The sequence below is a fragment of the Rhinoderma darwinii genome, chromosome 5 (assembly GCF_050947455.1).
Source record: "Rhinoderma darwinii isolate aRhiDar2 chromosome 5, aRhiDar2.hap1, whole genome shotgun sequence".
NCBI lineage: Eukaryota > Metazoa > Chordata > Amphibia > Anura > Rhinodermatidae > Rhinoderma > Rhinoderma darwinii.
In genome coordinates, this window is record NC_134691.1 from 128,102,076 (window position 1) to 128,124,874 (window position 22,799).

At 39.3% G+C, this 22,799-nt stretch overlaps 1 protein-coding gene across 2 annotated transcripts in view; it reads left to right on the forward strand.

Annotated features, from left to right (window-relative positions):
• ZNF407 (zinc finger protein 407) overlaps positions 1 to 22,799 on the forward strand; it is a 499,483-nt gene that overhangs the window by 344,735 nt on the left and 131,949 nt on the right. For both annotated transcript variants that reach the window (XM_075826495.1, XM_075826496.1), the window contains one exon: positions 2,083 to 2,261. In XM_075826495.1, the coding sequence (XP_075682610.1) occupies positions 2,083 to 2,261 (179 nt within the window). The remainder of the gene's footprint in view (positions 1 to 2,082; positions 2,262 to 22,799) is intronic.

A 22,799-nucleotide genomic window follows, 5' to 3' on the forward strand; every position in this document is an offset into this window, starting at 1 on the left:
CCAACTTCATTTGCTGAAATGCAGCCCCAAACTTGCAGGGAACCTCCACCGTTCTTCACTGTTGCCTGTAGACACTGATTATTGAGTTGCTTTCCAAACCTTCATTAAACAAACTGCCTTCTGTTACAGCCAAATATTTGACATTTTAACTCATCAGTCCAGAGCACCTTCTGCCATTTTCTCCTATGTTTTTGTGCATAGTTGAGTATCTTGGCCTTGTTTCCATGTCGAAGGTATGGCTTTTTGGATGCAATTCTTCCCTGTAGACCAATTCTGGCGAGACTTCCCCAAACAGTAGATGGGGGTACCTTGGTCCCAGTGGTTTCTACCAATTCTGAGCTGATGTGACTGCTTGACATCTTCCGATTTCAAAGGAAAGTAAGCATGATGTGTGTGTTTGATCTGCTTCACCAAGTTTCCTTGGCCGACCACTGTGTCTACGGTCCTCAACATTTCTTTGTGCTTCTTCAAAAGAGCTTGAACAGCACATCTTGAATTCCCAGTCTGCTTTGAAATCTTTTCCTTGGAGAGACCTTGCTTTTGCAGTATAACTACCTTGTGTCTTGCTGCTTTGCTCAGTCTTGCCATGATGGACCTGTGACATGAAACGGTCTTCCACAACCTCAACTTTGTAGCAGAGTTTGGCTGTTCCTCCCCCAGTTTTAAGCCTCCTACACAGCTGCTTCTGTTACAGCTAATGATCGTTTCAACCTACATATGACAATGATGATCATTATCACCTGTTTGGTATAATTGGTTAATCATACACCTGACTACAATCCTAAAAAATCAATGACTTTGTGCAAGTGTACCTAGAAGAATTAATTCTGCTTTGAAGGCAAAGGGTGGTCACACCAAATATTGATTTTGATTTAGATTTCCCTTCAGTTTATTCACTTTGTAATTTTGTTAATTGATAAAACAAACTATTAGCACTTCTATTTTTTAAAGCATTCTTACTTTGCAGCATTTTTCGACAACTGCCTAAAACTTTTGGACAACGCTGTACACAAGGAAAAACTAAACACTACCTGACCTTATGCCTTTTTTCTTTAGATTTGGCTAAATGCTAGTTAGGGTATGTTCACACGCAAAGTCAAAAAAGGCTGAAAATTACGGAGCTGTTTTTTGAGAAAACAACCTCTGATTTTCAGCAGTTTTTTAAGCATCAATCGTGTTTTGATGCATTTTTTACGGCCGTTTTTGGAGCTGTTTTTCTATTGACCCAATGTAAAACGGCTCAAGAAGTGACGTGCACTTCTTTTTACGGGGCGTTTTTTTAAGCAGCGTTTTTTCGAACGACCACGTAAAAAAACACCCCGTCGGAACGAATACCCGTTTTTCCCATTGAAATCAATGGGCAGATGTTTGGAGGCTTTCAGCTTCCATATTCTCAGACGTTTTTCAGGGCGTTTACGGCTCGAAAAATAGCTGAAAATAAGCTGTGTGAACATAGCCTTACTTTTATGATTTTATGTATTAAATGTAGTCTGATGTGTATCTTCTAATCATTCATAAAGTCTTTACCTGAAAGAATCCATAACATAAAATACATTGAGGATTAAACAAATATTGAACTAAAATGTGCCCATCGTATTGTAGAATGTTTTCTGGCATGTGATAATGCAGACACCGCTGGGAGACTGCCAGTTCTTAAAACTTTTTTGTTTTGCTTGACATAGAAAAATGACCACCTGCTTATTTTTGACAGTGAACCAGTCATTAAAGAACAACTGATATTTGAAACAAAGAAATGTTCTCTACATCCTCGCTGCCTTACCGATTTCCGACACCAGTAAAAGACACACATTTAAATTCTTTGATCAATAATAGTTTGCTTTCTGTTTATTTTATATATAATTCTGAAATTCTGAACCAAATGTATTCAAGTGGTTAAGGTACTGATAATCTTAATATATACTAAATGTTATGTTTCAGGTTAATATTTATCTGACCCAATAATAAGTCCACATGAAATTGTTGTGGTTATATATCACAAAAGACACTCCATGTTACATCATTTTATATTGCGATTTCCTATCTTATACATGATAACAAAAGGTATTATTTTTTTGACACTAGGTCAAACTGTGCTGAAAATGTCCGCAAACATATTTTACACACTGGCAAGCATGAAGGAGTTAAAATGTACAACTGCCCCAAGTGCGACTATGGAACCAATGCCCCAATGGAGTTTCGGAACCATCTAAAGGAACAACATTTGGACATTGAAAACCCAGATTTGGCTTACCTTCATGCAGGTAAGTCCTTGAAAATGTCTAATTTCTCTTTATTTATGTTCAAAGTCTTTGTTTTATTTGGGCTGTATACAGTAAGTTTTTTTTATTTTAGCAAGAATGTAAGTAATAAGTATGTTCCGAATACTAATTTTAGGCCGGGTTCACACGAAGCGTAAAGGCTGCGGAATTTCTGTGCAGAAAATCTCATGCCCACGCTGCAGAAAAATCCCACAGTGAAAACGTTAATAAATTGACCTGCGGTGCGCAATTTAAATCCACAGTATGTCAATTTATGCTGCATTTTCGGTTGCCGGTTTTCCCCATTGAATTCAATGGTGATGCAAAAACCACAACAGAAAGCCAAGTGTTGTGAGGTTTGTGACGGAATCGCAGCGTTTCCTCTGCAAAAATATCAACTCAGGAAAAAAATTATAATTCATACTTACCCAGAACTCCCTGCCTCTTCCTCCAGTCGTGCCTCCTGGGATGACCTTTCATCCCATGTGACCGCTGCAGCGGTCACATGTGCTTTAGCGTCATCCAGGGGGGCCCGACCAGACAGCCACAGAGGGACACGTCACCATGACAACGGCCTAGATATATATGGACGTTTTTTTATTTTATTTCTACACTGCTTGCCGCATTGGAAGTTCCGGTCGGATATGTTGCATTGTTTTTACGCAGCGTATTTGACCCGTGGGAACTCGGCCTTAAAAAAATATATTTAAAAGTTTCAAGATATCTTCTAAATAAAGACTTTTAATTTAAAAATCTATTCAATCCTTACATTGTCTTCTCAGTAGGGGTCTTTTAAAGCAATGCAAAAGTCGGGCTTATGGCTAAACACATTTGCCAAAGTTTGCAGTGTTGGAACTGGTTATTGTAAAAAACTGCCAGGTTTACAGAAGAAAAGTTGGATGTGTATGTATCTCTAACATAGGTGGCTTCACAACCACTTTATTTTTTATGTGCAGGACTGACAATCATTCTTTGGTATTATTCCCTTTGTCATTTCACATGCAAGTTGTTTGGGAAGCTGGAAATTAAAGGATCTTTACACTTGGGGGGAATTTATAAACTTTTGTAGAAAAGTCCCAAATAGGACCAAAAGTCGCAATTTGCGTTGAAAATTGCGACTTCTGTGTCTTTTATTCTGCCCTCGCCACTATTTGAAAAATGGGGCGTGGTTTACTCTGCCTATGCCCAAAGTGTACTACTTGCAGGAAAGACCGCAGCGGCTGGCGCGCACAGAGAAGTGACAGGCTATACTGTAATAATCTGGGCAACTGACTGAGGCGCCGCTCTAATAGGCAGCGGCCGGGGTGCACAGAGCAGTGACTGACTATACTGCGTGTAGCTGGACAACTGACTGAGACGCTGCACTGATAGGCACAGGAGCAGCTAAAGGGACAATGTTAGTAGTTCATTGCATCATAAGATATCTATCCGTGGATTGTTGCCGTTTTTTTTTTCAATAAATCCATCACCTAGGGGCAATACTGTACTTGCGCGATATTGTTTGCATTTCCACGCCTCTCCTGTGCATTCTCTGCTATCTCGGCTGTGGAAAAGCAGAGTACAAGAGAGAACCTTATAAAAGGAGTGGAGTCAGTGCGCTACCAATGGGGAAAAGTTTTCGCTTCAAATAAGGAGTACAACCCCGAACTCTGATGAGAACCAAACTTTCCCATAAGAATTCTCATCTGTAATCATGTTCGATGTCATCGATGTCACTTGTGGGTTTCTGCGTAATAAAGTTGTAAGCAGAATTTCCCTTGGCCATCGAATAGCTACCATCCAGGAACGATCTTGTTAGTCCTGTGTATTCTACGCTTTTTACTGAATCTCCTCCAGGTTCTTCCTTTTTCCTGTAGATAATGTAAGGCTGTTGTCAACTAATAATCTTTGCTGGGCTTTTCATTCTGCCTGTGACACGTATGCTGCTGTATAGGGCATAGTCTACAGCTGGAATTATTTCATGTGTCTACTGGAGTTTTAATTATGCCACCCTCTGCGAAGTGGCATATTCCTGCTACTCAAAATAAGTATTTACGAGAAAAGTTCAGCTCTGCTACTTCATCGTTCACGGGGATCTTGTTAGAACCGTACTACTTTGACCACAGTAACCAATCAGGCCGCTGCTCTTTTTTTTATTTTCCAAAGGGTTTCTTAGAAATGAGAACTGGATCTAATTGGTTGATGTCAGCAACTCCTACCCGCTTCCCGTACACCAGTGTTTAGGAGTCTCTCCCAGCATGTTTATGTTTCTATGTACATGTATGAGACGTGCTTTGCTCAATGAATGAACTCTGTAAATAATTCATATTTATTCTTGTTTTGTTAGATTTCCATATAAAATATTTTGCTAGTTGTATTAACACGGTACAATATGTTCACTGACTACAAGGAAAGATCTAGATCTTGACACCCTTGTATCCATAAAGTAAATGTGTATCGAGAAGCGGGACAGGAAGGTTTTTCAGCCTCGTCTTTTTATATACAGTAGAGCAGTGGGACTTGTACTTGTATGTAGATATGCGAAGATAAAGCCATGCCTGAAATAATCATATTATAGAAGGAAATGATTACTTTGAATAATGTACCTGGTTTTGAGTCCAAATATATTGTCGTATTTCATTATGTAGTGCATGCCTGTGCCTACACACGTTCGGAGCCCTCGAAATGAACCTTCGGTGTATTCCTCAATGCCTGATGGAACCGGTGATTTAAGCTCACCGTTCTGAGTCTTTTTTTTTTTTTGTCAGCATTAGAAATGTTTCAAAGAGATTGACTCTTGTCACAGCTGTTGGTATCGGAGACAGCCGCAGTATAAAGCACATCAACTTGATTGGCAGTTTATCATTCATGCTCCTTTGTAAGAAGCTTCACGTTTCGTCTGTGCCTTTCAATAAAACACCAACCGGTTTGAAAAGTGAAATCTATATTCAATTGAATCCGGAGCTTTCCGAGAATTTCCCTTGTAATTGAGAATCAGATATAAATTTCTTAAAGCAGATGAATGAGTCAATCAAAGCAATGTATTGTATATAGAAAGCAGCTGCATTATTGTTTGAATGGCTGTGTTGGTTATAATTGCAGGCTGATCTTGTCATATTTTGTCAGTTGTGGCACCTCGGAAGTAAATGGGAGGCGGGGGAGTGTAGTAGTAAAGCAGGAGAGATGTATACTGCACACAGCAGTACAGGTATAACGCAGTGATTCTCTAGTTTGCCGTGAATGTTGAAGATTTTAACTCTGCCGTATTTAGCTGCATGCAATAATGTAATGTTACCATAACAATTTGGATGCAGTTCTGATCCGCAGTGGCTGTGCAGTGACCCCCTTTCCTAGTTATCATCATTATTTTAAGGAAATAATTAAATACACATTGTCACATGCAAGTAATGGTGTTGATACATCAGGCTCCTATCCTCACTTGGCAGCCTTGCAATGGAATGTTATATATAGAGGAGGTCTATCCAACAAATACCATACAAAGGCCGGTTCTGGCAGGCCCATGTAAGGCTTCAGAAACCCCCGATCAGCTGTTATCGTCAGGGTAAGCTGCAGCTAGCCATACCTTTCCCCTGCAGCGGCCACTGAAGGAAAAATGTAGTATTAGATGTTGGCCAATCAAATGAACGGCTGTCCATGTAATACATGGAAGGGCTGAGTCTACGCTGGATAATATGCGGGCTGCCCTCTGTGACATCTATATTTTTTACTAATACGGTATATGGAATGGGGTTGTCCTGGTGAGACAACTGCTTTACTACATTAAAGAGGGGTTACAGGATTAGAAAAACATGGCTGCTTTCTTCCAGAAACAGGGCAACACCTGTCTATGAGTTGTGTTCCTTTTTTGCAGCTTCGCTCCAGTGAAGTGAATGAGGAAGTGGACAGGTGTGACGCTGTTTTGAAGAAAGCAGCCATGTTTTTCTAATTCCATAAAAAAATTTAAATGCTAGGATTATCCAGGTGATCCAGAAATAACTGTTGGACGAACAAGGCTTAGTCTGATGGCTGTCTTACTGTATATAACTAAATGTGTTGCTATTTGCAAGCTGCAATAATTATGTAGTGTAGCGTGTACGACTTGGACTGGGGAGCACCTGCTCCCGCTAAGAATGGAAGCCAGTGTCCAGAGCTTTAAGCCATGTGTGCAAATTATAGCATCATTCTAAAGGGGCCTTTTACACCGGCTAATTATCGGGCAAACGAGCGTTCACAGAATGCTCGTTCCCAGGGCAGCGATCAGCAGATGAACAAGCAAACGCTCGTTCATTTGCTGATCGTATCGTTTTAATTGCCCAAAATATTATCGTTGTCGTTCGCACATCTCTCTGTGTAAACCGGGAGACACTCTGTCGACATGATAATAATGTATGGGGACAAGTGATCGTAGTAATGATCGCTCGTCCCCATACTAGCTCCTTGTGAAAGGAGCAAATGAGCGCCGATCAATGAGACCGTCTCAATCAAGCCTGCATGCGATGGCCAATGTCGGTACGATTGTATCGGGAATACCCGGCAATGTGACATTGTCACATTGTCTATGTTTGTGGATTGCAAATAAAATAAATTTTCAAAAACAAAAATTTTTTGGAGTGCCAGGTTTTCGTCAAAAATACTACGGAGTTGAACCCTACCTGAGCACCCTTCTATACTTAGTGCCCTGATGCCCGGTGGCGTCGCTATTACATTACAATAATTCACTTGTATCTGCTTCCTCAGGAGGCAGATACAGATGAATACTATAGGCTGCAGGCCACGTTAGGCCTGCAGCCTATAAGATGCTGGGAAGGCTCCCTGCGCAGGCCGGCATGATGACTTCACTGCATCACACTGTCCTGTACAAGCGACCTGCCTGGAGTATGTGCAGCTCTCCGTCCGTCGCGGGAACGGGGCAAATTAAGTACAGTATATGTTTATTTTATTTTTTGGGGGGGGGGGGCTGTGTGACAATATACAGGGGGATTGCTGTGTAGCATTATATACAAGAGGGGCAGGGTGGCCCTATATACAAAGGAGGGGCGCTGTTTGGCACTATATACTACGGAGGGGAGCTGTGTGGCACTTTATAAAAGGGGGTCTGTGTGGCACTATAAACAAGGGAAGGGGCAATGTGGCACTATATACAAGTGGGGCTGTGGCACTATATACAAGGGGGAGCTGTGTGGCACTATACAAGGGGGGCTGTGTGGCACTATATACTACGGAGGGGAGCTGTGTGGTACTTTATACAAGGGGGGCTGTGTGGCACTATAAACAAGGGAGGGGGCTGTGTGGCACTATATACAAGTGGGGCTGTGGCAATATATACAAGTGGGGATTTGTGGCACTATATACAAGGGGGGGCTGTGTGGCAGTATATAAAAGGGGGGCTGTGTGGCACTATACACAAGGGGGGAGCTGTGCGGCACTATACACCAGGGAGGGAGCTGTGTGGCACTATATACAAGGGGGGCTTTATGGCACTACTAAGGGGTGGCTGTGTGGCACAATCTACTAGGGGGGCTGCATGGCACTATTTACAAGGGGGAGGGCTGTGTGGTGCAATCTACAGCGGTCTCTGTGTGGTGCTATCTAAAGGGGCTGTGTGGCACTATCTACTAAGGGTGGGCTGTGTGGCCCTATATACAGGGGGAGCTGTATGGCGCTATCTAGAGGGGATTGATAGGTGCTATCTACGAGGGGGAGGTGGGGCCACTATCTACAAGTGGGTGTAACACTGTCTACAGGGGGGCTCTTTGGCACAATCTACAGGGGGCATTATCTATAAGGGTGGTTGCGTGTAGCACCTAGGGGAAGTGGGGTCCAATCAAATTTTTCTATGGGGCTCAGTCTTTCCTCGTTACGCCCTTGTGTATATATATATATTATATATACATATATATATATATATATATATATATATATATATATATATATATATATATATATATATATATACATAATGTGTGTAACATAGATTTGGAATAGACTTTGAACATGACTTTACAGAAGCCACTATTCATTTTAATGTAGGAATTGTAATGTAGAATATTCTCATAATATCGTTTTGCTATTTTTACCTGGATAGATTTTAAGCAATATCTGCCACTGAGCTCTGACTGATGCATTTCTTATGATTAATAATCACAGTTAGGTTCAAATACTAAAGGCCACACGAAATTAGACTCAAAATCAGGAATGTGGATCAGGGACAAACTCATTACAGATCAAAAGGTTACAGAAGTCTACCGTGAATGAGAATGAGCTTCTAGGGACTGTGTTGTTGACAAAAATCGAATCTAGGCGGTAATTCATGTATTCTGCTACATATTTTAGTAAATACTTTAAACTTGTAGCAGAGGTAAATTTGTTATTAAGCTGCTCATCATAAGTGCACTATAAAAATTTATTGTGTTAAAGGAAGATCTGCCAGAAGAAAGTTGTACATTGCAATTGTAAAATGTATATTGAAGAGTGTGCACTATATAACAACATATATATATATTTAATAACTTTTATGCAGAGATGGGATCTTTTGAAGTTATTACAGGCCCAAATCCTGAGGCTGCACTACTCAGAGACTCTGATGACATGTCTACTTTTTATACCTGTCAGGTGCAGTGTTGTCATGGGATCTTTTGTGGATTCAAGTTTTGTTATTCCCCTTCTATGTATTGCTGTTCTATATAGATCAGGGGTTTCAAACTCGGCGGAGTAAATAGAAAAAAAATGTGAAGTTGACAGGCATTAGATTCAAATTTGATACAATACAAAATTATTGTTAATCGATTAGTTATTCGAACTACAGGGTGGGCCATTTATATGGATACACCTAAATAAAATGGGAATGGTTTGTGATATTAACTTCCTGTTTGTGGCACATTAGTATATGGGAGGGGGGAAACTTTTCAAGCTGGGTGTTGACCATGGCGGTCATTTTGAAGTCAGCCATTTTGTATCCAACTTTAGTATTTCCAATGGGAAGAGGGTCATGTGACACATCAAACTTATCGAGAATTTCACAAGAAAAACAATGATGTGCTTGGTTTTAACGTTACTTTATTCTTTCATGAGTTATTTACAAGTTTCTGACCACTTATAAAATGTGTTCAAAGTGCTGCCCATTGTGTTGGATTGTCAATGCAACCCTCTTCTCCCACTCTTCACACACTGATAGCAACACCGCAGAAGAAATGCTAGCACAGGCTTCCAGTATCCGTAGTTTCAGTTGCTGCACATCTCGTATCTTCACAGCATAGACAATTGCCTTCAGATGACCCCAAAGATAAAAGTCTAAGGGGGTCAGATCGGGAGGCATTTCTTCTGCGGTGTGTCACATGGACTGTCCCGTCATCCAAGGAGGTCGGACTGGATGTCAAAAGAGGGACACGTCACCAAGACAATGGTACGTATGAATTTAATTTTCTTTCAATCGCTGCGGAAACTTTGCCCGAAAGGGCTGCCACTTCTCTCTTTCCAGCACTGATAGAGAGCTGCCGTTTAGTGCAGAGAAAATGGGTCCGTAAATACGGGTGGAATACTGGTGACACCAGACCCGTATTTACGGGCACGGGTCCATCAATACTGGTGGAATATGGGTCGAATACGTGTGACAAAGGACCCGTATTCACGCCAGTATTTACGAGAGGAAAAAAATACATTTGTGTGCATGAGGCCTAACTGAGTACAAATCAGCTAACACATTATATTCAAGCAATTCTAAAATATTTTCTTTGCTGGGTATAAAAATGAGTGAGTTTGACTTTGCAAACAATTAGCCTAAATTTAGGGGATCCGTATTTCTTTATTTTTTCCCAGTATGATCAAATTGTCAGCCGAGGTTTAACTGGTGCCAGTAATGCATGTTCTTTCCACTCTGGATTTTGTCTTAATATAATCAGTCTTTATTTATGTAAAACATAATTCTGACTCCTCTTAAGCAATGTGCATTTACTCTAAGCACATCTCATACTCTGTGTTATTAAAATGCATAGAGCAGTCATCATATTCTGGGCTTCACTTGAAATATGTTTTTAATTGAACGGAATTATGGCTATATATTACCAATGTGAATCTAGTTAGAGCTCTGTATTGACTGGCACAATGGCTCAGTGCGCTGAGGAATGTGAATATCAAGTTATTTCTATGGTCATGAATCTGAAGGCTAGTGCATCGCTCACAATAGCACTATAGTGACTAAAAAATGTATATAGACATATCTGATATGTGTCACTTGTGTTAAGTACATTGATTCAGGTAGTTTATGGTTGGATTAAATCCATTTGTGATTAGTTTTCTCATGTTTTACCTGATTCAATTTCTGTGGGAAAATTATGGCTTATCTTAATACTATAAATTAAGTTTAAACCTGTAAAAGCGACGTAATTGTGTCCCTAATTATGTGATCAACGTGTTTCTGATAATAGGAGGCTGACTGGGTCTTATACGAGTCAGATGAGATCTTATTGTGATAGATACAAGATTGTTTTCCCCTTAAACAAAAAATAAAAGTGTCTGACCATTGCAAACTTGTGTCATATGCCTATAGCATCGACCTCTATCTCTAAGGCCAGATTCACACGAGCGTGTTCAGTCCGTGATATACGGACTGTATGTTGGCAGTATTTCCCGGACCGAACACACTGCAGGGAGCCTGGCTCTTAGGGTATGTTCACACGAGGGTGTCCGCCTGAAAACATCCCCGTAATTTCAGCCGTAACGGCATGTGCAGGCGCTTGAACGCCGCGTCCATTACGGACGTAATAGGCGCTGCTATTCATTGCAGTCAATGAATAACGGCTCCAATTACGGACAAGGAAGTGACAGGTCACTTCTTTGATGCGGGCATCTATTTACGCGCCGTCATTTGACAGCGGCGCATAAATATACGCCTCGTGTGAACAGACAAACGTCTGCCCATTGCTTTCAATGGGCAGATGTTTGTCAACGCTATTGAGGCGCTATTTTCGAACGTAAGTCGGGGCAAAAACGCCCGAATTACGTCCGTAATTAGTGCGTGTGAACATACCCTTATCGTCATAGTTATCTATGGTGCTAGGAGTCGCTGCCTCGCTGCGGGAAAACTTTCCTGTACTGTAATCATGTTTTCAGTACGGGACAGTTTTCCCGCAGCGAGGCAGGGACTTCTAGAGTCATAGATAACTGCGACGATAAGAGCCCGGCTCCCTGCAGTGTGTTCGGTCCGGGAAATACTGCCAACATACAGTCCGTATATCACGGACTGAACAGGCTCACGTCACACTGCGATTTTGTTGCATTTTTAACATGCTTTTTTTTGTTTGGTTGATGACGTTAGAGCCTGAATGGTCTCGCGAGATCATGCTGGGCAGAGCTTGTCATAAGCTGCCTTACGCTGATTGGACAGCATCAGAGGTTGTGAAGATAGCTTCACCCAGGGGGGAGGTTCAGTGTAGTTCATGCTCCGTTGACTAACTATAGTGAATTTACATATTGGGTGCTAAAAGAATTGGGGACAATAACTCGGGAACAGGGGGCCGGCAAAGAAAACTGAAACAGAGAATGAGCGGGCTAAAGGTAACATGTAAATTCAACGTTTTCCATGTCGCAATCTATATTTAAAATCCTGAAATGTTGCAGTTTTTACTTTGGCCACTGAGCCTCACGATAGACTGATACTTCCTGTTCTGTAGAGACCACATCTTCGCAGTCGTTTCATTATCATCACAGGCAAGATTACAATGAAAGGATATATATATATAGAGAGAGAGAGAGAGAGAGAGAGAGAGATAGATAATACAAGGTCCATTGATGACAATAGGTGAAGGACACATCTCCCCTCCTATCTCTTTCTGAATAATGACCCCTGCAGAGGTCATAGAGCATGCCCACATCACTCTCCCATAAAAGTCAATGGGTCACCTCCGGACTATATCTTCCATGGTCCATGTGGCTGCTGTAAAGCATATTTCTGAATACTGTTAACAGTTGCACAGCAGCTGCTCAGGCAGAACAGCTGCTCCCCTATACATGTACAGAAAATAGAATTAAAAAACTATACCATCAGATTATAAAACAGATAACAATAAAATAGTTTATTCTAGTAGCACCATAGTGGGTATGCAAGTGTGTTTGATCTTATGCCCAGCCCTGCAGTGGTTAACTTTATGGAATTCATCGAGCGAACAATATCCATATTTGCTCTCAGCCAATTTTACATTGACATGTAGAGATAGAAGTAGCATGCTGGCTTGTACAGTTACTGATATAGAAAACATGGCAAGGTATGGGCACCACAATAATAAGTATAGTATAGTCGGTGTGCTACAAAGAGTGCATGAAGCAATCCAATACACAAAGAGGCACAGTCAAAAAAGCGCACACCCAATGTCAATAATGAAAAAATTAAAGAATTTTTATTATTATTATCATTATTATTTAGACCTATAAAGGGGACTAAATAATAATATATATTTTTTTTCATTGTACAGTTACTGAGGCAACCCTTCAACGAATAGAGACTCATGCGCGGGTCCTATTTCTTTGAATAGGACCAATTAACATGACTTCTCAGCCCTTGTATGGCTGTCTTGGCAACTGCATTGGCCAGTGTGCTAGCTGCATTTCTTCATGCCCGCTGTAATATCAGATGGGAAGGTAAAGGGACACTTATTTTTTGCGGGATAAGCTGTCGTTTTTAAGGATACCATTTTGGGGTACATGCAACGTTTTGATCACTTTTTATTAAATTTTTTGTGGGAGATTAGGTGACCAAAAAAGAGTGATTCTGGCGTTGACATTTTTTTTTCTTACGGCGTTCACCGTACAGGTTACATAATGATACATTGTAATAGTTCAGACTTTTACGGATGCGGCGATACCAATTATGTTTACTTTTTTACTATGCTCTAGGGGGAAAATGGGAAAAGGGTTTTTTTTTTTTACTTTTAATATATATATTTTTTTTTACATAAAAAACCCCCTTTATTTTACGAACATTTACTTTTTTTATTAGTCCCCCTAGGGGACTTCAACCAGCGATTGTTAGATCGCTTGCACTATATACTGCAATACTAATGTATTGCAGTATATCGTGATTCTGACAGGCCTCTATTAAGCCCTGCCGGAGGCAGCGCTTGATAGGAGCACAAAGATGGCGGATATGCCCTCATACCACTTAATCGCCGGAAAAATAAAAAAGTTATGGCTCTCAGAATTTGGCGACACAAAATAAATTGTATTTTTTACACTTAGGTTTTTACTTGTAAAAGTAGTAAAATACAGAAAAAACTATATATATTTGGTATCGCCGTAATTGTATTGACCCATAGAATAAAGTTAACATGTTGTTTTAATTGCACAGTGAATTCCGTAAAAACGGAGTTCAAAAAACAATGGAGGAATCACTGTTTTTTTCATTTTTTACCCCACAAATATTTTTTTCCCCGTTTCCTAGTACATTATATGGCACAATAAATGGTGCTACGAAAAACTACAACTCGTTCTGCAAAAATCAAGCCCTCATAGGACTATATCGACAGAAAAATAAAAAAGTTATGGCTTTTAGAAGGTGGGGAGGAAAAAAACTAAAATGAAAATATGAAAAATGGCTGCGGCGGGAAGGGGTTAACATATGGCAGCAGCTCCTGTATTCCGGACTCTTGCTTTTTCTATAGGTATTTAGTGGTGAAGGTCTTCAGATAGTTCATGCATAAGGAGATATATTGGGCACTTTATATATGATATCAAAGTACAACCCATAGAAATATTTTTGTTACCAGATTACACAAATTCTTAAAATCTATCCGTATGAACAGGTTGTGTAATCTGGCAACTAAAATCATTTCATAGCTTTGAATGCAGAATAAATGCCCCTGCCGGCAGTTCCGAATGACATAACTTCTTTTAATCTCCTCTCTTCTGTCTCTTTTCTTCCTTCCTCTTGCTTTGTCTCCAAAAGGGATTTCATTTTCTCTTCTCTTTTTTTCCCCTGTGTTACTCCTAAAATGTTAAAGTTACTTGTTCCCAAATTCAGTGCTGTAGGGCCCCTTTGGTATCCTGCTGGTAGAGTATTTGGGCACAGCTGTTGTGCCTACATGATTACAATGATGTACATGTTCAGTATTGTGCAGGAATTACCTCCCACCGATGACGTACAAACATGTACAGATGTAGCCATCTTTAACTTGATTCTGATCCTGGTAAATTTAGTATTGTATATTTCTATTACAATAAGTCTAGGTATAATGAATGACACATTAAAACGGTGGTTTAACAGAAATCCGAACGCTTCCATGTACATTCTGGTTGTGTAACTGGTGTCAATAAGGCATTTAATTGTATTCAAGTAGGGCTGTGCTTTGTCAAGAACAGTGTCATTAAAAGTAATCAGCTATTTGTGCTTCAATCTATCTCATTTTATATTATCAACTGCTTTAATGTCTAATTGATTTCCTGCACTGAAACATATACTTTGTGTCTGGATGGAGAGAGACTCTTTGGAAAAGGTTATCCTGAGCAGGTTGATTACACACTTGTTACCTGTAATTCAATCCAGCAGCGCCGTGTTTACAAAGTCCAGGTTTCCTGTGCTGTCAGTTTGGGCAATCAGCTCAAAGACCAAGAGCCTTTTGGAACTAAATAAAAATGAGAAGAACATTCTGGCTGCCAGTAACCCTTCAAAGGTAATTGAACAGGCTTTTGACTACAAGGCATCAGTTGTTGTAGTTGTCTGCTGAGAATGAAATCTGACATTCTGCTGCACCACATTTTGGCACTAGCTCAGCAGGATCCCTTGCTAAATTTCGCTGGTCTCTACTTCTTACACAATTCACAACAAACCTTTTGAGTGCTTTATTATTAGGGATGAATCTAGTCCATATTTCATGATTTTGCAACAAATTGCCAGATATCCAATCCGAAATTTTATTGTTAAAGAAAAAATAAAGAAATGAAGACCTAAATAATTAACTTCAGGTGAGTGAATTCCAAATTATATTATGTCTTGCTTACATGGTTTCTTCAAGATGTTTTTTAATGAGCAGTGGCTGCCACTAGGATTGCTCTTTTTTACTGATCAATGAGGATGATTACTGAATAGCTATGTCTAAAACTTCCATTCCAAACATGTTGAATAGCTAAAATCACTGCAATGCCCCTCTTACTAAACACATTTCAAATTAGTATGTTCAAAATATAATTCACATTTAAAAATGTAAAATAATTGATACAATGTGCCCACTGTAATTATCCATTAGGTAATCCTTTTAAGCTGTCTAATGGATTTTTTTTTTATTCCTGGAGTCTGTATAGCCATAGCATAGGTGATAAGTGTTAAATTGTTGGGGGTCCTGTACCCTCTAATGCGCTAATGAGAGGAAATGTGTGGCGTGCTGGCCTAGCATTTGTTCAACCAAGTCAATATTACAGGGATTCAGAAACAGCCAAATTCGTTATTAACTTTGTGTACATTATACATTTTATTTATGAGAAACCCCCTTTGATGGTGTTTTTCTGGCCAAACCAGAAGTAGATCCTAAAGGGAAGAAGCGTATTAATAGAAGTCACCTACTTTATTCCACCCACTCCTTCTTTTGGCTAAAATAAGTTGCATCAAAAATTTCACCTCATGAACTTGGACTAAATGTGGTTATTAAGTGGCATACTGATACTCAAATAACCAGTTTGCATCAGACTTAGATCTTCATATACGGTGCTTTGCGAAAGTAGTCACCCCCTTGGTGTTTTACCTGTTTTGCTGCATTACAACCTGGAATTTAAAATGGATTTTAAATTAGATTTTATGTAATGAACCTGACAAAATAGTCCGAATTGTTAAAGTGCAATAAAAAGAAAAAAAACTTATTTTAAAAAAAACCATAAACATGTCTAGTTTGAGTGCATATGTAATAACCCCCTTTGCTATAAAACCCATAAATAAGGTCTGGTCAAACCAATTACCTTCACTTAATCAGTTGAATAAATTCCCCCTGTTCTCAAATCAAAGTGTCACATGACCTGTCACATGACATCAGTATAAATACACCTGCACTGAAATGCAACACCACTAAGCAAGCAACATAAAGACCAAGGAGCTCTCCAAACAACAGGTCAGGGACACAATTGTGGAGAGGTTTGGTTGTGAAAAAAAAACAAAAAAACCCAATCTTTGAACATCCCACAGAGCATCGTTAAATTAATTATAACAAAATGGAAAGAATATGGCACAACTACAAACCTAACAAGAGAAGAGCGCCCACCAAAACCTTTTTCAGTTTGCCAGAGATTTTAAACTGGAACTGAGACTTCCCTTCCAACAGGACAATGACCCTAAACATAGTGCTAAGCTACACTGGAGTGGTTTGAGGGGTAAATGTCTTGGAATGGCCTATTTTAAGTCCAGACCTCAATCTAATAGAGAATCTGTGGCATGACTTGAAGACTCTGTACACCAATTCGATCCATCTAACTTGAAGGAGTTGGAGTAGTTTTGCCTGGAAAAATGGACAAAATCCCCAGTGTCTAGATGTGCTAAGCTAATAGAGACATTCCGCAAGAGACTTATATCTGTAACTGCTGCAAAAGGGGGCTACAGGAAGTATTGACCTTCAGGGGGTAAATACTTATGTACATGAACCCCCTCTCGTCGCAGTCACTTTTGGACTAAATTACAAAGCCCCATTTTTAAAATCTGATGTGTCACTTTATATGGTAATGACTTTGGAATGCATTCACCTGGCCAAGCGATTCTGAGATTGTTTTCTCGTGACAAATTGTATTTATGTCAGGGGTAAAATTTGGTCGAAATATTCATTACTTATTTGTGAAAAACACCAAAATTTAGAGAAAAAATTGAATTTTTCTAAATTTGAATGTATCTGCTTCTAAGACAGATAGTATTACCACACAAAATAGTTGCTAGTTAACATTTCCCATATATCTACTTTATGTTGGCATAATTTTTTTGAATATCATTTTATTTTTCTAGGATGTTACAAGGCTTATAAGTTTAGCAGCAATTTCTCACATTTTCAAGAAAATTTCAAAAGCCTATTTATGGGTTCAGTTCTGAAGTAGCTTTGAGGGGCCTATATTTTTGGAAACACCCATAAATCACCCTATTTTAAAAACTGCACCCCTTAAAGTATTCAAAACAGAATTTAGAAAGTTTCTTAACTCTTTATGCATTTCACAGGAATTGAAGCAATGTGGAGGTGAAATTAACAAATGTGTTTTTTTTTTGTTGCAGAAATTCAATTTAAATCCATTTTTTCTGTAACACAGAAGGTTTTACCAGACAAAACGCAACTCAATGTTTATTTCCCAGATTTTTTAGGGCCTTCTTTTTATTAGAATATAATTTAGGCACCATGTCAGGTTAGAAGAGCTCTGGTGGTGCCAAAACCAAGTCCTTAACTCCTCAAAAAAGACCTAATTTTGGAAACTAGAGCCCACAAGTTATTCATCTAGGGGTGTAGTGAGCATTTTGACCCCACAGGTGTTCCATACATTTTAATAAAATTGGGCAGGCAAAATGAAAACCTAATTTTTTTTCCACGAAGACATAGCTTTACCTCAAAATGTTTTATTTTCTCATCAAATAAAGGACAAAAAGCATCCTAACATTTGTAAAGCATCTTCCCCAGAGTACGGAAATACCCCATATCTGGTAATAAACTAATGTATGAATAGACATCAGGGCTCAGAAGGCAAGGTGCGCCATTTGGCTTTTGGAGCACAGATTGTGCTGGATTGGTTTCTCTGCACCATGTCGCTTTTGCAAAGCCCCTAAGGTATCAGTACAGTCGAAACTCCCCAAAAGTGACTCCATTTGGCAAACTACACCCTTTAAGGAATTAATCTAGGGGTGTAGTGAGCATTTTGACCCCACAGGTTTTTGCTGAATTTATTAGAATTGGGATGTAAAAATATGAAAAATTTACATTTGTATTCAATAAGATGTATGTCTAGCTCAAAATTTTGCATTTTCACAAGGACTATAGGAGAAAAGCACCTCAAGGTTTGTAAAGCATTTTCTTCCGAGTACAGCAATACCCCATGTGCGATCGAAAACTGCTGTTTGGACACACCGCAGGACTCGGAAGGGAAGGAGCGCTATTTGAGTTTTTGAGCGCATATTTTGCTGAATTGGTTTCTGGGCGCCATGTCACATGTGCAAAGCTTCCTGAGGTACCAGTACAGTAGAAATTTCTCAATGTGAACCCATGTTCGAGACTTTACCCCTCGAGGAATTAAATTAGGGTTGTAGTGAATAGTTTGTCCTCACAGGTGTTTTATAGAATTTATTAGAATTTGGCCATGAAAATTTAAATCTACATTTTTTCTAATATGTTGTTTTAGCTCAACATTTTTCATTTTTACAAGGAACATAGACAAATAGACACCCAAAAATGTGTCACCCAATTTCTCCCGAGTAAGGCAATACCCCATATGTGGTCGTAAACTGCTATTTGGACACAAACAAGGCAGTAAAGGGAAGGAGCACTATTTGGTTTTTGGAGATTTTACAAGATTAGTTTTGAGCACCATGTTGTATTGAGCTAAGGTACCAGTACAGTGGGAAAACCCCGAAAAATTACCCCATTTTGGAAACTAGATCCCTCATGGAGTTCATCTAGAAGTGTAGTGAGCATTTTGACCCCACAAGTGTTTTGCAAAAATTAGTACACAATAGATACTGCAGATTGAAAATTGCCATTTTCTACAGATATGCCATTTCAGTGCCCAATGTGTTGTGCCCAGCTTGTACCACTGGAGACACACACACCCCATAAATTGTTAAGCAGGTTCTCCAGATTACAGTATTACCATATGTGGTCATAAACTGCTGTTTTGGGGTACACTGCCAGGCTCAGAAGAACTGCCATTTTGCTTTTGGAGTGCAGCTTTTACTTTTGTATTTCAGCTTATAATGTGAGGGCATATGTAAGCGGAGTACATCAGGGTATATATAAGCTGTGCAGAGTACATCAGGGTATATGTAAGCTGGGGGGAGTATATCAGGGTATATGTAAGCTGTGTGAAGTACATCAGGGTATATGTAAGCTGTGCGGAGTACATCAGGGTGTATGTAAGCTGTGCGAAGTACATCAGGGTGTATGTAAGCTGTGCGGAGTACATCAGGGTGTATGTAAGCTGTGCGGAGTACATCAGGGTGTATGTAAGCTGTGCGGAGTACATCAGGGTGTATGTAAGCTGTGCGGAGTACATCACGGCATAATAGGATGATGTAATAATTCGGTGAATGAATAATAAAATTAATAATACATGGATTGGTGTGGTACGCTTTGAACCAATCCTTTATGCACAGGCCGGGCTTTTTGGGTATTTTACAAAATATCTGCGCTCCATTATTGCCTAATCTTTGACTTCTTCACTAGCCCTATAAGCAGCACAAGGCCCTAAATTGTCCTCATCTCCGCTGCATCTATGGGGTCCACCTGAGACGTCTAGCAAATGACGATGTGGGGTTTTTAGTGAAATTCTACTGGACCTAAAAAAATTAGTCTGGGTCGTCATTTAGCATAATTTTGCATCATTGCGTTCTGAGAGTCATAGTGTTTTATTTTTCCGTTGACGGAGCTGTGTGAGGGCTTGTTTTTTGTGGAACGAGCTGTAATTTTTATTGGTTCCATTTTGGGGTACATGCAATTTTTTTTATCACTACTTATTCCATTTTTTGGGAGATGAGGAAACCAAAAACAGCAATTCTAGCACGGTTTTGTTTTTTCTTTTTTAGTGTACACCGTGCAGTATACACAACAAGTTAACTTCATTCTATGGGTCGATACTATTACAGCGATACCAAATTTATATAGGGTTTTTTTTTACGTTTTTCTTCTTTTCCACAATAAAAATACTCTTCTAAAAAAAAAATCATGTTTTAGTGTCGCCTTTTTCTGACAGACATAACTTTTTTATTTTTCAGTTGATATCACTGTGGGAAGGCTTGTTTTCTGCGTGACAAACTGTATTTTCTATTGGTACCATTTTGCTGTCATTGTTTTTTATTTTTTTACAATATTCACTTTGCAGTAAAAATAATGCGATATGTTAATAGTTTAGGCCGTTCTGAACGTGACTTGATCAGGGAAACAGTGTGATTATTGTTTTTATCACTTACAAGTTTTTATTTATTTATTTTACTTTTTTTTTTTACTTACCTGGAGATTTGAAGATCTGATCTTCTGATCCACAGTACAATACACTGCACTACTTATGTAGTGCAGTGTATTGTAAGGGTATGTGCACACGCTAGCTACCTTTTACGTCTGAAAAGACAGACTGTTTTCAGGAGAAAACAGCTGCGTCGTTTCAGACGTAAAAGCTCCTCCTCGCATTATGCGAGGCGTCTGTGACACTCGTAAATCTTGAGCTGCTCTTCATTGACTTTAATGAAGAACGGCTCAAATTACGTTGCAAAGAAGTGTCCTGCACTTCTTTGCCGAGGCAGTCAATTTACGCGTCGTCGTTTGACAACTGTCAAACGACGACGCGTAAATGACAGGTCGTCTGCACAGTACGTCGGCAAACCCATTCAAATGAATGGGCAGATGTTTGCCGACGTATTGGAGCCTTATTTTCAGACGTAAAACAAGGCATAATACGCCTCGTTTACGTCTGAAAATAGGTTGTGTGAACCCAGCCTTACTGTCATTCTTTAACTGACAGTTAAGCCTATTAGGCCCTGCCTTGGGCAGGACCTACTAGACTACCATACCTGGCCAACCAGGAAGTTGCTGCTAGGCTTCCTAGTGTCCACAGCAACCATCCGCACCTGCGATCACTCGCGGTGGGGTACAGGGGAAGCCCCCTCCCTCTGTCAACCACTTAGATGCGGCAGTCACTACTGACTGCCGCATTTAAGGGGTTAAACGGCAGTGAACGGCGGTAACTGTGATCGCCGCCATTGCAGCGGGATGTCAGCTGTATATTACAGCTGGCACCCGCTCCTGTGCCCGCTTCATCTACAGGGCGTGATTGTATGCCCTATTGCGGGAGTGCACTGTTAATCAGGACGTACAGTCACGCCCATTTGCGGGAAGGGGGTTAAAGTTCTAATTTTTTTGTCTTACTTATTGCTTGTCACAGTAAAAAATATTTTGCATCTTCAAATTGGTAAGCATATTCTGAAAATCAAATGGTACAAACACCCCAAAAATCCATTTTAATTTATGGTTTTAATGAAGCAAAAGGGAAAAAAACATCAAGGGGGTAAATACTTTCACAAGGCACTGTAAAGTCTGAATTCAATGCTAAGAAGGGGCATAAAGTCAGTACAGTACTAAAAACACACTTTTCTCTCTCGTACATCCATATTACTTTTAAAAATAAATTTAGACCCTCTTTCAAATTGGCAGGATATTTGATGATCATATGTAGTACTAAGTACTAAGATTCACGAATGAAAATATATATTTTTTCTGAATAAAATTTCTACAACTCTGTCAGACGGTTGCTTCTCCAGCAATTTAACAGGGCTGCTTATAACTTCCTAATACTTATTTTCTATTTGTAGTGCTTAGAACCATATAACATACAGAGAACAAATCAACACAATGTATTTATAAGCCCATTTTTCAAGCACTACAAGGTGTTAAAAGCGTTATCTACTAAAGTTAATACTTTGATGGTTTAATAAAGAGAATCTAGATTAGATGAATTTTTTGCCTAAGACAAGAAAACCACATAAAGCTTTTCTGGCAAGTGTCTTAAAGAATAATGAGATTTAATCATTTTTCAGCTGATATGATCACATTTGAAAGAATTCCAGAATATTTAAAAAATGTATTAAAATCAATTATGAAAATCAACAATGATATACTCTAATAATAACCAGGGTAATTAAGGGCTATTAACTCTTTTTAGCCTTTTGTAATGTGACAAGCTATGCATATGTCTTAGAATTTTATGTAGCATTTAAAGATAAATTAGTCATAATGTCATAAGGATGTAACTTATGTAATATAATCTCAAACTGAACAAAGTCAAAAAGAACGACACTGATTGTATAAAAGAAAGACTTTAATACATCAAAATGAATTCAGTTCAAATAGAATATTGGAAAATGCAAGTTATACAAGATGTCTTAGCTAAAACCAGCATTGCTACAATGCACTTACAAAAAAGGCACTTAAAGAGGCTCTGCCACCACATTATAAGTGCCCTATCTTGTGCATAATATGATTGGCGCTGTAATGTAGATTACAGCAGTGTTTTATATTTAGAAAAACGATCATTTTTGACGGAGTTATGACCTATATTAGCTTTATGCTAATGAGTTTCTCAATGGCCAACTGGGCGTGTTTTACTATATGACCAAGTGGTCGTTGTACAGAGGAGTGTATGACGCTGACCAATCAGCGTCATACACTTCTCCCAATTCATTTACACTGCAGAGAGCGATATAGCTATATCACTATTTGCAGTCACATAAACACACTTTAACGCTACTCATGTGTCATGACAATGAATATACATTACCTCCAGCCAGGACGTCATGTGTATTCATTCTCCTGACCACTTCTGTAGCGTCTCTGTGATTTACAGCACAGCAGGCGTAGTCTC